Source organism: Ictalurus punctatus, chromosome 17, assembly GCF_001660625.3.
Source record: "Ictalurus punctatus breed USDA103 chromosome 17, Coco_2.0, whole genome shotgun sequence".
NCBI lineage: Eukaryota > Metazoa > Chordata > Actinopteri > Siluriformes > Ictaluridae > Ictalurus > Ictalurus punctatus.
Genome location: NC_030432.2, coordinates 2,704,051 through 2,720,708, shown reverse-complemented (window position 1 = coordinate 2,720,708; position 16,658 = coordinate 2,704,051). Strand labels below are relative to the sequence as shown.

Here is a 16,658-nt window from a genome sequence, read left to right as displayed (position 1 = left end):
GCGGTGACGTGTCGTTCGCGCGGCTGTGGGTGCTCGTGCTGTCGGGACAGAGCCACTCGTGAGTGGCACGTGGGGCTGGAAATAACCCGCAGGCGCGCTGGTAACCGGCCACCAGTTCCGAGCTGCTCAGGTATGAGACCACCGACCACATCATCATCATAAACACCAGCGTCTCCACGCACGCCGCTACGACCTCCTGCTACTGCTCTATACAGATTCATGTATTTGTTTACTCAAGCCTATCCTGACTAGACTTTCTATTATACTAATTCCCAGTCATAATAATCTTTTCTCTCCCTCTCTCCTTCTGCTGAGCCCCACACGATTTTATGGAGATACTAGAGATCCAGATCCTTTCTGCCTCTGGATGGAGCTCAAATCTTATCCAATTCCAGACTGCTGGGACTACGGCTGCTCCTAAGGCCATACAGACTTCAGATAAGTCAATAATGAACTTTTTCACATTATCTGTTGTTAGCCAGATGAGGATGGGTTCCCTTCTGAGTTGGGTTCCTCTCAAGGTTTCTTCCTCTTAAAACATCTTAGGGAGTTTTTCCATGCCACCGTCGCCACTCAGTGGCTTGCTCAGTTGGGATAAATTCGCACCTTTAGTATCTGTATACGGTGTTGATATTTCTGTGAAGCTGCTTTGAGACAATGTCTATTGTAAAAAGCGCTATACAAATAAATTTGAATTGAATTGAATTGAATTCAGATTGAGATACAGTACATACTACTAAATTTAGTACAAATCAAAATTATATTGACAAGTATGCACGTGAATTTATGAAAATATATATCCGCCCTGCAAAGCACTTGGTATACACTTTTAAAAGGATGCAGTATAAATAAAGTTTATTAATTTGAAGACTTGTTCAAAAAATTTGGCCATGTTTCTATAATTAAAGGAATAGTTCACCCAAAAATGAAAGTGCACTGACCCTCAGGCCATTCAAAGTATAGATAAGTTTGTTTCTTCATGTGAACAGATTTGGAAAAATTTTACAGTACATCACTTGCTTACCAATGGATCCCCTGCAATAAATGGGTGACATCAGTCCAAACAGCTTATAAAAACATCACAACAATTCACAAGTAATCCACATGACTCCAGTCCATCAATTAACGTCTTGTGACATCTTTTACTTCAAACTGTTGCATCCAGCTAAAATGTGAGATTTGCATATGGATTTTGATGCGAGAGAACAACATGGGATGGACTTTTTCTGCTGGAGAAAACATTATAATGGTTATAGCATTATAATGGCAGTGGTTTAAAGTTAAAATGCCTTGATGGATTCGTGATGTAATGCTAAATTTCTCCAAATCTGTTCCTGTGAAGAAACAAACTCCTCTATACTTTGGCTGGCCTGAGGCGGAGTACATGCTCAGCAAATTTTCACTGTTGGGTGAACTATTGCTATAAAATCAACATGATTCTCTGACAAATGCTCAGACTACTGTGAGCACAGGTAAACAGGTAAAGAACAGATGCACTTACTAAACCTGACTTAAAGAAAGCAGATTCATCGTCTCCAGGTATGACAGGTAGTGCACGAAGCACAAGGGTTCGGACTTCAGTTGACTGGGCTGACTTTAGGAATGAACACATGAAATTCCCTTAATGCCACAACCACTCACTATCAATATGTTTGCAGCATTTCTATGAGAATATATGTAAATGCTGATTTAAATTAAGATTATCAAATTATCCATAGTAGATTACTGATATGAAAAAAAAGAAATACATTAAATGTTGACACCCCCATGTTTTGTTGGCTCAAATTTAGCCTATTACCCAAAAACATTTAAAATTCAACTTAGAAGCCAATACTCACATCTACCTCTGAGCCCAGTTGGAGATAGAAAAAATACACCAGCCATGAGTGAGAAGAAGCAAGGGTCCAGCTTTATTGTTCCGTTCCACCACACGAGATCCACACCGATGAGAATTCTCAAAAGTGATCCCAATACCCTGAGCTTAAGCTCCAGTATTTATACTGTATTTACACACTAAATAACCCATATGTTTCAAGAAGACTATGATCTCACTACCAATAGGGTTAAAAAAGAGCTCATTTACCTTACTCCTATGTTCCAGAAAAGGGCTATTTCACTTACACATAGAATTGAAACCAGGGGTTTTAATTTACACATAAAATCAGAACCTAGGGATTTCTAATAACCCAGAAAATAAAAACCCTGAGTTTCTAGTTACTTAGAGGATCAGAAACCATAATTTTCAGTTACCTTAGGGCATCAGAACCCATAATTCTCAGTTACCTTAGGGCCTCAGAAACCATAATTCTCAGTTACCTTAGGGCCTCAGAAACTTCACTTTTCAATTACCTAGAGGATAGAAGATGACGTAGACAAGACTAAACAACCGGGAGGGACCTTGGTCTTATCGTTATCTCGAGGGGGGGCAGTTTGACCCAGCCAACCTTATAACTGGCTCTCTTCATGGTTCTCTTAAAATTAAGGCCTTCCTTGCGAGACGAGAATCTTCACCATCTGAATCATGAGTAAGTTATATTTTTCCTGTATTTCTAGTTTATAATTTATTTTCATATTTGCACTATATTTCTTATTTTATATATATTTATACTACTTGAAAAGCGGTTTACTGTACTTCCAACTTCTTCATATCATTACAGTTCTACTGTCCTGCATATCCTACTATTCTGTTTTTTTTTATAGAGTTTCTCTATTACTATAAGATATTATTAAAGTTATTCATGTGTGTGTATGAGAAAGAGAGAGTGTGTGTGTATGTTGTGTCTACTTGCCCGCCCTTGACTGTACGAGCGTGTGTGTGTGTGTGTGTGTGTATTAGCCCTCCTCAGCTCAGCTCGTATACCTCTTTTTGACTTTTTTGACTATTACTGCTCTTAAAGATCTTTAAAGTGTAATTACAATTTGTCACGATGAATACACGATGAAACTATGATTAAGTTTATTAACTTATATGATTAGATATTTCAAATCACATAAATAATCATTTGATATTTCAGTTATCATACCATCACAAGACCATCGTTAAAAATATTGTTAATTAATGGCTATGTTAGCAAAATTCGACGGGGAACATTTGTAATTATGGCTGTGTTGTCCTTTATTATAAAATGCACCATTAGGAATTTAACAAACATTTCACACAAAAAATCACACAAAATAATTTTATCTCAACATAATAAGTTTACTTTCTTAAAATGGCACACAAACTGCGCGATCAGGGGAGAAGGGCCTTAGTCAGGGAGGTGACCAAAAACCCGATGGTCACTCTCACAGAGCTCCAGCGTGTCTCTGTGGAGAGAGGAGAAACTTACAGAAGAACATCTATCTCTGCAGCACTCCACCAATCAGGCCTGTATGGTAGAGTGGCCAGAGTGAAGACATTCCTCAGTAAAAGGCACATGACAGCCCGCCTGGAGTTTGCCAAAAGGCACCTTAAGGACTCTCAGACCAAGTCCAAGACCAAGATTGAACTCTTTGGCCTGAATGGCAAGCATCATGTCTGGAGGAAACCATGCACCAGTCATCACCTGGCTAATACCATCCCTACAGTGAAGCATGGTGGTTGCAGCATCATGCTGTGGGCATGTTCCTCAGCAGCAGGAACTGGGAGACTAGTCAGGATCGAAGGAAAGATGAATGCAGCAATGTACAGAGACATCCTTGATGAAAACCTGCTCCAGAGCGCTCTGGACCTCAGACTGGGGCAAAGGTTCATCTTCCAACAGGACAACGACCCTAAGCACACAGCCAAGATAACAAAGGAGTGGCCCAGCCAGAGCCCAGACTTGAACCCGATTGAACATCTCTGGAGAGATCTGAAAATGGCTGTGCACTGACATTCCCCAGCCAACCTGATGGAGCTTGAGAGGTCCTGTAAAGAAGAATGGGAGAAACTGCCCAAAAATAGGTGTGCCAAGCTTGTAGCATCATACTAAAAAAGTCTTGAGGCTGTAATTGGTGCCAAAGCTGCTTCAACAAAGTATTGAGCAAAGGCTGTGAATACTTATGTACATGTGCTTTCTTTGTTTTTTATTTTTAATAAATTTGCAAAGATTCAAACACACTTCTTTCACCTTGTCATTATGGGGTATTGTTTGTAGAATTTTGAGGAAAATAATGAATTTAATCCATTTTGGAATAAGGCTGTAACATAACAAAATGTGGAAAAAATGAAGCGCTGTGAATACTTTCCATATGCTTTAATACTTTCGGAATATAATTTGGCATAAGATACAGGAAGGCCTTGGCTAATCCAGGGTCAAAGTCAAGGCTGGAAGGGGCAACAGAGAGAGCTTGTAGATCTCCTACTCGCTTGAGAGATGTCAGGGCCAGCAGAAGAGCTACCTTTAGAGTCAGAAGCTTCTCAGAAACTGACTCTAAGGGCTCAAGTGGGGCCCCTGACAGACCTTCCAGGACCACAGAAAGGTCCCAGGAAGGTGTGCATGGCCTGCAGATGGGCCTCAGCCGCCTGACACCACGCATGAACCTCGAAGTTAGAGGATGCTGCCCCACAGAGGCTCCATCAACAGGGGTGTGGCTGGCCGAAATGGCAGCCACGTAAACTCTTATTGTAGAAGGAGCCCACCCTGCTGAGAAACGTTCTTGTAAGAACTCCAAGACTGTAGCTATTGCGCAGTTCACTGGGTCTAGAGTGGATCCCAGTGGATGGGAATCTCCCAAGGAGTGCCATCTAGCAGGGATATTATCTCTGAGAACCATATTTGAGCTGGCCAATAAGGTACTACTAGCAGCAGATGTAGACTGTCTTGGCGAACCCTCGCTAGAACTTGTGGGAGCAGAACGATCGGGGGAAAAGCATACAGATGTGACCTAGGCCACATGTGCACCATGGCGTCCAGCCCAAATTGTGCAGGAGGAGTGAGGGCGAACCACAGCGGGCAGTGTGCCGTCTCCTCGGAGGCGAACACGTGCAGTCCTGCTTGGCCAAACCTCCACCATATGGACTCCACCACTTGTGGATGGAGCCACCAATCCCTGGGCCTCAGCTGCCACCTCAACAGGATGTCTGCCCCCACATTCCAGTTACCCAGAATGTACATTGCACTCCCCTCTGCCCAGAGGAGTATTAGTTGCGCCTGCCTGAACAGGGGGCACGGACATAATCCTCCCTGGTGGTCAATATATGAGACCACAGCTGTGTTGTCTGTAAACACATGGTGACCTCTCAATTGAGGAAGAAGGAATTTCAGTGCTAGATATAAGGCCCACATTTCTAGGCAATTTAGATGCTGCTCCAGATGAGGGCCACTCCAGAGACCATGAGCTGGACAGCTGTCTAAGACCATGCTCCAGCCCATGAGGGCGGTATCTGGGAGGTGTCTTGCACTAAGGAGACACCCCTAGAGTGTTTCCCAAGGCTAGAAACTGGGGACACTCAAATTCTCAGAGCATGCATGCATCGCCGCGTGACACTAATTACTCTCAGAGGTTTCGTACTTGTAGAAAACCCCCAACTTCTCAGCCACCACTGAACGGTCTCCTGTGCAATAGGCCCATAAGCACCAATAGTCTCCCAAGATCCAGCTTTATCTTGCTCAGTGTTGATAGGATTGACCCTACGCATGTTAGGGATAGAAATGCCCTCATCATAGTAGAATCCTTATAACCCCTAGAAAAGTTGTCCACTGCACTGGGCAAAGCATACTTTTCTGAGGTTCAACCTGAGCCCCAAGCTCTTCATGTGGGCGAGAACAACATCTCAATGTTGAACCGCCAGTTCCCTGGATCATGCTAGAATTAACCAGTCGTCCAGGTAGTTTAGTACATGGATGACGTGGAGTGACAATGGAGACAGAGTGACATCCATGCACTTTGTGAAGGTGCGAGGGCAAAAAGCTAGCGATATTTCTATGTGGAAATATGCACCTTTTATTTCTATTGTCAGAAACCAGTCCTCAAACTGAATCTGTGGAAAGATAAGTTTGGGCGTCGGCATCTTGAACCTGTATGTCCGAAGAGTACAGTTCAGATGACGCAGATCTAAAATTGGCCGAATAATCCTCTATTTTTTGCGGACCAGGAAATAACAGCTGTAAAAACTTCCCTCCCTCGAGGAACGGGGTACATGCTCTATGGCCCCTTTGTCCAAGAGGGATCTTACTTCCTGCGCTATCGTTGGGTTCTGGTCTGTGATGACTACTGTGGTGAGCACACCTCTGATCTGGGTGGGTCGAGCTCTAAGCTGGACCCGGTAACCCTTTTCTACGGTAGACAGAACCCATGGAGGCACATTTGGCAGTAGTTTCCACGCTGCCAGACGGTCTTTTAGTGACGTTAACTATTCCACATTCTGTTGGAGGGAATGCGTCAGATTTTTGTTGCCCTGTGACAGCTCGCTGACCAGAGAACACTGAAAACTTGGGACAGCCTTGGCTAGGGGAGGCCCTACAGTAGCATTGGGGGCTAACTGCCCTAACAACCTCATGTCCCCTGATACGTCCCTCCACGGCCTCTCAGGACCACTCTTCTTTTCCTGCTTGGCCTTTATGATAATTTTCAGATCAGGCCTAGTAGCAGGCCGCGACTGTGGCTGCCCAGTTTCCCTGGCTGTCTGCGGGGGTTGGAGGGCTGCCATACTCGCCTTCTGTGTCTCCCACTCATGGATTTCCGGGTGACCTCGACACAACGGGGAAGGAACTGGCTGAATGCCGCCATATGTTGAGCTCACTCAGCAGGTCTGCTTGGTAGGCCTGCAACAATGTCATTGTCTGCAGTGACCCACAAGCAAGACTACTACTACATAGGCCTTGCCCACCAATGCCACGGTGGCCTTACACGGTGGCTTGCATAGCAAAGCCGGCCCCTCTAATTACCTGCCATCGATGGAGAGAGGTAGCTCGCAAGCACCTCCTCCACCTTCAGCATAGCTAAATAGCCATGCCATTCATTCCCCACAATGGCCGAATAATCCAACATCGTGGGGTTATAAATACGGCTTATGCATGGTTTTCTCCCAGAAGCCTGATATTTTGTCATGCACTTCTGGAAGAAAGGGGAGTTTTCTGCAGTGTGAGGGATTTACTTTCACTGGGGAGAAAAAGGCTCATCCAGCCTTAGTAATCACTTCAAGCAGCTCTTTATATACTGGTCTCAGTTTTTAGCACATCCTTCTGGCTCCTCGGAGTCAGAGAGGAATTAATACTATTTTTTTTTTGTGTGTGTGTGTGTCCAGACCCCCTATCAAGAGATAGAGCAGCGCTCGTCTCCGGCTCCTCTTATCGATCCATAAAAGATCCTCCGGACCTGAAACGGCTATCTGCTTCGGCAGCGGCCGGCCCAGATCCGCGAGGCTCTAAAACCCAGCTTGCTTATTTATGGTAGGCCTATAAATAGGCAGGACTTTACACAAGCTTCAGATGCCCGTTGCGTGCGAGAGGCGCTCCCATAGTGTTATGCTAAAGACAACGTTGATGTTCCCTTTGAAAGGGAACTCCCTTCTTTAACGTCACACTGAAACCGTCTCAGCAGCAATCCACGGAGGAGACGAAGAGGACCGCCTTTTGTATTCAATGCATTAGTTCTCTTGCTGCCAGGCAGGACTCCTTGCATGGCCAATCACATCAAAGGAAGACCAGCGTGAGCTATTTTAATGAATCATGATTTTGAATTCATAACACTTGAAATTTAAAGTTTATGTATTTTGTAGGTAAATAAGTTAAACTAACATTTTTTTAGTTATGAGTCCAAAATGCAAAATGTTAAGTAATGTTTAGTCAAGAGTACTTGATTGTTTAAGTAAAGACAACATTAGGGTTTACAGTGTATAGCCTTTTGTTCATAAATAGCCTTCTATGAATAGGCACATTGGAAACTTTCCCGCACGCACATCCCACAATCCCGGCTGATGAACTGGCTTTTCACTTGAGGGAAAAAAATTATACTTTGGACCAACTTTAAAAGATTACTCTGATTTGTTACACCCAAATTTATTAGTTTTTCCAAGAAAAACTGCTTCAAAGCTTAAATTGTGATCTAATATTAATCGAAAATATTTATTTTCCTAAAGACAAACATTTACACTGACTGTGAGCTCGCGTTTGGCAGAACTGAGAGACTGTCAGCCAATAAGACTCGAGTATTTCCATGTATTTTCCTATAAAACCTGTCTGGTCTCGTCTCTATCCACTGAAGATATAAAATAACCGTCTTCTTTCAACTCAGTTACGCAGTGACAAACTGCTCCAAGTGGATAATTATTCAGGGCTGCAGCCCCTAATGCCCCGGCCAGATTACCCCCGGGTGTGGCACCATGTTCATGCAGCTGAAGCGCGCGCTCCGGGAAAGAAGCGCGATTTCCCGGGGATCCATCCCGCCGTGGAGCGCGTGAGTCCCTGCTTCAAGTTCATTAATGCGGAATACTTTATTCTCCCTGACCGTTTTTTATTATTTATTTATTTATTTGTTTATTTATTTATTATTTTTTACCCCTGAGCTTCTATCTGCAGATTAGATCACTCATAAACTGCTATAGGATGTGTGTTAATATTTCAGTTAATAAATAAGAAGGCTTTTTATTTAAAGGGTTCTGAAATTTCAGCTCCACTTCCCAAAACACGGATTCCTTAATGTCAGCTGAAGCTCATCAACTTAAACTTTCACCTCCAAAGCAGGGCTTCTCAAACTTTCCGCCACCACTCCCAGAGTAAAAGTACTTTCAAATATTTAAAATAGAAGAAAAAAGGTAAATATTAATTTCTCCAAGCCATTAGAGCTTTTTATTCCTGAACTTTCCACTCACCAAATTATAGAAGTATAACATATTAATCTTTACTGTCATAAGATTTAATACTACTACTACTACTACTACTACTACTAATAATAATAATAATAATACAGTTGAAGTAAAATTCGCAGGGCTGAATAATTGAAAACATTTTGTTGTTGTTGTTATTATTATTGTATTTATTTTAGTATTAATATTATAGGTTAAATTATGGACAATTTTTTTAAAAAAGATTTTGATCGGATTGTTGTAAAATATAATTTCCATGAATATGATTGATGCTTTTTATTTATATTACATCCTTTTAGGACCCAAATTATGATTGATTTGACTAATAACTATAAATGTAGCTATGTAATAAATTGTAAATAATGCTATAACTTTAGTATTGAATAGAGAAGAGGTGGTGTGAGGAAACAGGGCTCTCATGAGGAAATTTACTCCAGTTTGATTTTATTAAGACAATATTTACACACCTGTGGTATAGATTCAGATCAGGTCAGGTGACATACTGAATTTATGCACATGAGCGTTAGTTATGATGAGGATAAGTCGAAAATTCAGTATTAAATTATATTGAATTTAAAGCTTCTTTTTTTTTAAATAGCTGTTTCTCCTTTTGGACTTTCTGTTTTCTACATGTTTACTCCACAGCGCTGCTGAACGATTCTGATCAGTCAGAAGGTGTCGATTAATTTGGGATGTTAGTCAGCTGGCATGAAGTGGAATGTTGTTGTCTTGAATATCACTGCACACAATACTTATGAGACGAACAGGTATCCAAATACTTCTGAGGTGTATCAGGATATTTCTGTCTTTAATACTCGTTATGAGCTCTACCTCTTCTTGCACAGGTAGAAGCGTACAAGAGCACGACGTTTGCGAGTGGGAATCAAACTTCCTCGAAGCGTGTTTACATGTTATGGCACTGTGTGACATCAGCTTTTCTTTTAATGACACTTATTAAGCGTTTGGCGCTGAGTGAAGACACCACTAGGTTAAGCTTTGCCAGCGGAAATTCCCCCATTTATCCGTTATGCATTTTTCAGCTGCGCGACTGCATGTACGTGGTCTTCGATGCTTTATTTTGCGCTTCATAATGCGTCACACGTTCTCAACGGGAGACAGGTCAGGACTGCAGGCAGGCCATGCTCACACCCGCACTCTCTGCTTATGCAACCACGCGCTTGTAATCCGGGCAGAATGTGGTTCAGCGTTGTCCTGCTCTGGATCGCAGCATATGTTGCTCTAAAATGTGTAGATATCTTTCTACATTAATGCTGCTCTAACAGATGTGCAACTTACCCATGCCATGGACACTGACACACCCCCATACCATGAGCACTGACACACCCCCATACCATGGACACTGACACACCCCCATACCATGGGCGCTGACACACCTCCTTGACTTGGGCACTGACACACCCCCATACCATGGGCGCTGACACACCCTGATATCATGGGCGCCGACACACCCACATATTATGGACACCGACACACCCCCATACCATGGGCACTGACACCCCCCCATACCATGGGCACTGACACCCCCCCATATGATGGACACTGACACACCCCCATGCCATGGAAACTGACACACCCCCATATAATGGGCGATGACACACCCCCATATCATGTACACTGACACACCCCCATGCCATGGGCACTGACACACCCCATACCATGGACGCTGACACACCCCATGCCATGAGCACTGACACACCCCCATATAATGGGCGATGACACACCCCCATATCATGGACACTGACACACCCCAATGCCATGGGCACTGACACACCCCCATATCATGGACACTGACACACCCCCATGCCATGGGCACTGACACACCCCCATACCATGGGCACTGACACACCCCCATATCATGACAGATGCTGGATATTGGACCTGACGCTTGGATGGTCCTTTTTCTTCAACGACGGCTGTTTTGACCAAAAACTATTTAAAATGTTGATTCAATAGACCACAAAACACGAATCTGCTGTGCTACTGTCCATCTCAGATGAGACTGAGACAGAGGCGCTTCTGAACAGTGTTTATGTATGGCTTCTGCTTTGCATAGTAAAGCCCTAACTTGCATCAGTGGATGCAGCGACATGCTCTATGTTTATAGGTCCAGGGGTGCATTGTGGTGCAGGGGTCCTCCTCTTTTTGACCACAGGACGATGCACAGAGATGGTGGGAATAGGTGTTAATTCAACACTGGGGATTTTTCAGTGTAGTGGTTAAATGCACAGTATTAGGGAGCACTTTGTACACAGTTAAAAGACAACTAAGAACACGAGACATCGGCCTGAAGACTCTATGCAATGAGACTGGTGTGGTCTTTGTGAAAAAGTGCAAATACATTCAAGTATGATTACTTCACAATTTTTTTTAGTGTTGAAGAAATTAGTTATAGAAAATTATTATTAATTATTAATTAACTATTCTTAATAATTAGACTGTGTATGTGGGTGTTTGTGTGTGTGTGTGGGTGGGTGTTTGTGTGTGTGTGTTAATTATAGGTGTGGAAGGGCAGTGTTTTGCAGGTTTCTATGGCGTGTGTTGATGTTTTTGACCATCCTGTTTGTGGCGTTGCAGTTACTGAGTGCGTTTCATCAGTTTTGGTGAGTTCTAATATTATAATACACTAAACATCTATAATGCATTTAATTACTAATGTAATACTACTAGGATGGTTTTAGTCGTTTATCATCTTGGAGTCACTTTTGATTGTTCGTATGTAATGCTTGTGAAATATGACGGAAACCACAGAAAGTACACTAAAGGCTTGGGAATGACCTGATGCTTCTTTCACACACTAATCCTTGCATAAGTATTCGTCCCCCTGTACATCTCAACTAGAGATTGACCGATGTAGATTTTTTTTTATTACCGATACCAATTGTTTATGTGGCCGATAACCGATATGCAGGACCATTATTTATTTATTGTTTTATTTCTGTTTTCGACACAGTGATAACACCACTGAACTGAACAAAGAGCTGTATTTCTAACAATTTTGTCAATTTCGCTTCCTCCTTGCATAAAAAACAAAACAACTATAGATGCATCTCTGCCGTGATCTGTTTCAAAACGTGGTGGGTATACCCGCCCATCTCCACCGTAAATTATGCTCATGATATTGAGCACTCAGGGCAAGACACAGCGTGAGACACACACAAACAAGTGAAATGTACCAAATCGGTTGTCATCACATTTCTCTATATTAGTTATTACATTTCTACCCTCAAAAATATAGCCAAAAATGTACACACATTACTACACCTATATTCATTGTCATTGCAAAGGTGTAATACTTGTGAGATAATGATGGATTCAGCACCAATATGATTCCATTCAGCACCAATACGATTCCATTCAATACCAATACGATTCGATTAAGAACCAATACGATTCCATTCAACACCAATACAATTCGATTAGAACCAATACGATTTGATTTAGAACCAACACGATTCCTTTCAGCACCAATACAATTCCATTCAGCACCAATATGATTCGATTAAGAACCAATACGATTCCATTCACCATCAAAACGATTTGATTAAGAACCAATACAATTCGATTAACAACCAATACGATTCCTTTCAGCACCAGTACAATTCCATTCAGCACCAATACGATTCGATTAAGAACCAATACGATTCCATTCAGTACCAAAACAATTTGATTAAGAACCAATACAATTCGATTAACAACCAATACGATTCCATTCAGCACCAATACGATTCCATTCAGCACCAATATGATTCGATTAAGAACCAATATAATTCCATTCAGCACCAATATGATTCAATTAAGAACCAATACGATTGTATTCAGCACCAATACGATTCGATTAAAAACCAATACAATTCGATTAAGAACCAATACGATTCCTTTCAGCGCCAATACGATTCGAGTAAGAACAATACGATTCCTTTCAGCATCAATAAGATTCCATTCAGCACCAATACGATTCGATTAAGAACCAATACGATTCGAATAAGAACCAATACGATTCCATTCAGCACCAATACGATTCGATTAAGAACCAATACGATTCCTTTCAGCACCAATACCATTCGATTTGGCTCAATACACTTCGATTTGGCTCAATACATTTGATTTGGCTCAAAATGATTGTTTGATTATATATATTATAATATTTGATTCAGTACTGATGCGATTTGATTCAGCAACGATATGGTTCAATTTGGTCCCATATGATTCGATTCAGCTCAATATGATTCAGTTCAGTTAATTTGTTTAATGTGCACTGATGTGTCCTAGGTTATCTCAACAATTTCAAACATTTCTTCAGTGCTTTTGTTTTGTCTAGGAATTATCTGATAATTAGTTCTGCATTCTGAAAGAAACTGCTAATGCTAGTGTTACCTGTTGCTTTTTTAGCTTCATCCAATCTCATGTGGTGCTTGACTCCATTGTGACTTCTCACAAAAAATTATTTTGCAAAGTAGATTAATTCCCAACTCCACTACAAACTGTGGAAAAGGTCAGGGGCTGGGGGGGGTCAATAATTATGCAAGTCACTGTATCTATTGGGTTCTTAGTTGTAGATGGATCTGTAAATTGGTAGATTTGATCAAATTTGACTGGATTTTGAAAAAAAAACCCTCCGTATTTATTTATCCTTCCTTCTTAAAGAATCTTTCTTTCCCTCAGGAACAACAAACAAACATCGAGCTTTTTGACCAGCGACAGAAATGCCATGTGTCAACCCAAGAACCATGTTTTCTTCCTGAAAACGCACAAGACGGCCAGCAGCACCATCCTCAACATCCTGTATCGCTATGGCGATACCCACAACTTGACCTTCGCGCTGCCAGAGAACATCTACCAGTTCTCCTACCCACACTTCTTCATGTCGCACTTTGTCAAGGGCATGAAGTCTCGCCGTGTGACAGAGTTCCACATTATGTGCAACCACATGCGCTTCCAAGGGCTTGAGGTCAGAAAGTTTTTTTTAAAACGAGGGCGTGTTTTAAAATTATTTGGTCTTTTCACTTGATTGAACCCATGAGCTAATTATCAAGCCTGAACTGCGTTGAACCGGGATTATGTTACCTATTCAGTGCTTCTGAAAAAAAAACAAACCCAAACATACACCAGAAGTCATTCGTTTTGAGGGACTATGTGTGCGACTAATCACAATACAAGTGGCAAGCTAGCTAGCTAATGTTAGTCTGAGACATTTTGAGTAGATCCTGCCTACTGCTTAAAATATGAACGGGGCAATACGTAACATTCAACATGGCAGCATATTACACAAGTCCCGCCCTTCAGTAAAAAGAGCCAATCGCCAGACCTGTCAGATTCTGGTCTAGTTCTGGTCTATTGGTCTCTCTTTATTCAAGTGGAAAGGAGGCTGACTGGAAATTACTGCCTGGGAGAATCACCAAGATGGCCACAAAGCAGAAGGGCTAGTTAGTATTACAGCCAATATAGCAGTATGTAATGTATTGGGTCCTCCACAACTAGCTAGCTTACACATGTATCATATATCTATTGAAAATAACAGGAAGTTACATTAGCAACATTTTTCCTTGGTTTATCTACACTACAATTTTGTGTCAAAAAATATCCGTGTTTCACAAATGACCACAAGATTGTGTGTTTAAAAAAAAATTTTGCCACAGGAGACACAAATCTGCCCCAAATTCCACCCCTGTATGCACTAGTGGGGCCCAGGCATGACCACAATCTTTATATTTCATCATTTATCAAAAATGTGATTTATTTCCTTCAGAAATCCATCATGTTTTTGGACTAATATTAGTGACGAATATTGTGTAATATATTAAACGTATAAATATCTGTCTCTCAGGTGAGAAAGGTCATGCCCTTGGACACGTTTTATTTCTCCATCCTGCGCAATCCGGTGTCCATGATGGAGTCTCTCTTCACGTACTACAAATCACTCCCCGTGTTCAGCAACTTCAAGACCCTCGAGGACTTTCTGCTCGATGAAGGCCGTTCTTACAGCGATACTATGCCTGGTAACAATTACGCTCGTAATATCCTGACCTTCGACTTCGGCTTCAACAACTCGGCACCGTCCGGCGAAGCGGAACTGGACGAACGAGCTGAGGCTCTGATTTCCGCCGTGGAGAGTGAATTCCACCTCATCCTGATCTTGGAGTACTTCGATGAGTCTATGGTGTTGCTCAGACACGCCCTCTGCTGGACCCTGGACGACGTCGTGTCATTCCGCCTGAACAGCCGAAGCGAGAAAACCCGCAAATCGCTGAGCGTGGAAATGACCGAGCAGGTGAAGAAGTGGAGCTCGTTGGATTGGCGACTCTACCAACACTTTAACGCAAGCTTCTGGAGGCGGATAGATACATCGCTAGGGCGCACTAAGCTCCAAGAGGAAGTGGAGCTTCTCAGAGCCAGAAGGGCAGTACTGGAGAAAACCTGCCTTTCAGAGGGCGGAGCCGTGGATCCAGCTCACGTACTTGATTCATCATTGAAGCCATTCCAGTACGGCCAAGCGGTTATCCAGGGATATAACATTCGCCCGGGATTGGACAACGACACACACCGTTTTTGTCACAGGCTCATCATGCCTGAACTGCAGTACACCAGGGCTTTGTACGTTAAACAGTTCCCTGATATCGCTGCTAAAAAGGATGAAGGAAAAAAGCGCCCCACCCCTGGCAAACACATCATAAATGCTAAGAGGAACAGCACCAGTGCGCCTGTCACTGAGAATCTCAACTCAACTGTACAAGTTAATATGCCTATATTAGCCAAAGACAATATGGATGTTAAAGATAATGCTAACTCAGCTGAAGCAAAGCAACACAAAACCTAAAGACAAATGAACCTCAACCTGACATTAAACAACGAAATATGCTAAATGTGCCTTAGCCTATGCTGTGGAGAAGATCTCAATTTGTTCAAATCCAGCAGCCAGAAAAACAATACAAATGAATGTCAAATGGTATTTACACAAAACCGATCAACTGTTAGTTCTTTTACTTGTGCTTATCTTTGCACTTTGCTAGATCATCTCAGGTCTTAAAATCGTGATTAATTTGTTAGCTAGGGGGAATATTTGTAAATATTTCACTGTTTTTCTGAAAACTAAGCACTTCGGGCTAAGTTTCAACCATTCTTCTTCTTCTTCTTCTTGTTATTATTGTTATTATTATGTGAACTGGCCCTAATTCTGTAAAGATACTGACTGTATGTCATTAATGTTTTTTCAAATCCTAAAAGCTGGTATACAAGTATAAGAAATAAGATTATTGTTACTGTGAGATGGTAAATACGGGTGTATATCCTCTGAATGAGATGATTCAGACTAAATGTCACAATTTAAATGCAGATTTTTCTAACAAGATTCAGTTTTCTCTGGAAAGATAAATGTAAGGTTTATAAACATAGCTGATATGAAATTCAAGTTTGTAAACTGGACTAAAAAAAATTGTGAAATAGCCTTTGGGGGCGGGGCTGTGGTAAGTGTCACTTATGTAGAATTTATTTACACATTAATAATAAATCATTTGTACTCAACACTAGAGTGCTTTAAAATTTCTTCCCATTAACACTCAATGTCCTGTTCTATTGTTCTCTTTAAAATTTAGTTTAATATCCATTATGTTCGTAATAATGACGAGCAAAATATACACCAGGGCTTCATTTATCCATCTTTTAGTAAAGTTCTGTGTAAATGGTTTACGGCAACAGAAAAAAAAATCACACCAAATTTACAGAAGTTTTGTAGACAATTGTTTTCATTCTTATGTCTGAACGCTGATGAACGCCAATCAGTCGTAAATGACCAAGCACGTTCATGGCACAGCTGATTTGCATTTAACCACGCCCACAAAACTCCAAGCTTGCAAAAAAGTAAAGCTCGCAG

General features: G+C 41.8%; 1 protein-coding gene across 4 annotated transcripts; it reads left to right on the top strand.

Moving 5' to 3' along the window:
• Positions 1-1,342: 1,342 nt before the first annotated feature.
• On the top strand, positions 1,343-16,309 carry LOC128628733 (galactose-3-O-sulfotransferase 2). Of its 4 annotated transcripts, none has more exons than XM_053687275.1 (5): positions 1,344-2,525; positions 8,200-8,361; positions 11,304-11,391; positions 13,454-13,739; positions 14,616-16,309. In XM_053687275.1, the coding sequence occupies exons 3-5, from the start codon at positions 11,333-11,335 to the stop codon at positions 15,603-15,605; spliced, it is 1,335 nt and encodes a 444-aa protein (XP_053543250.1). In that variant the 5' UTR covers positions 1,344-2,525; positions 8,200-8,361; positions 11,304-11,332; the 3' UTR covers positions 15,606-16,309. The 4 variants fall into 4 exon arrangements, with proteins under 4 accessions (XP_053543249.1, XP_053543250.1, XP_053543247.1 ...); XM_053687272.1 differs by having other exon boundaries at positions 11,290-11,391; XM_053687273.1 differs by lacking the exon at positions 1,344-2,525 and adding an exon at positions 5,512-7,614 and having other exon boundaries at positions 11,290-11,391.
• Positions 16,310-16,658: the final 349 nt, after the last annotated feature.

Bases quoted from the DNA above. Each gene is read 5' to 3' on its own strand.
- LOC128628733 (XM_053687272.1), top strand. From the start codon at position 8,288: ATGTTCATGCAGCTGAAGCGCGCGCTCCGGGAAAGAAGCGCGATTTCC. The intron at 11,392-13,453 runs GTGAGTTCTAAT...TCTTTCCCTCAG, and splicing joins AGTGCGTTTCATCAGTTTTG to GAACAACAAACAAACATCGA. The intron at 13,740-14,615 runs GTCAGAAAGTTT...TCTGTCTCTCAG, and splicing joins TGCGCTTCCAAGGGCTTGAG to GTGAGAAAGGTCATGCCCTT.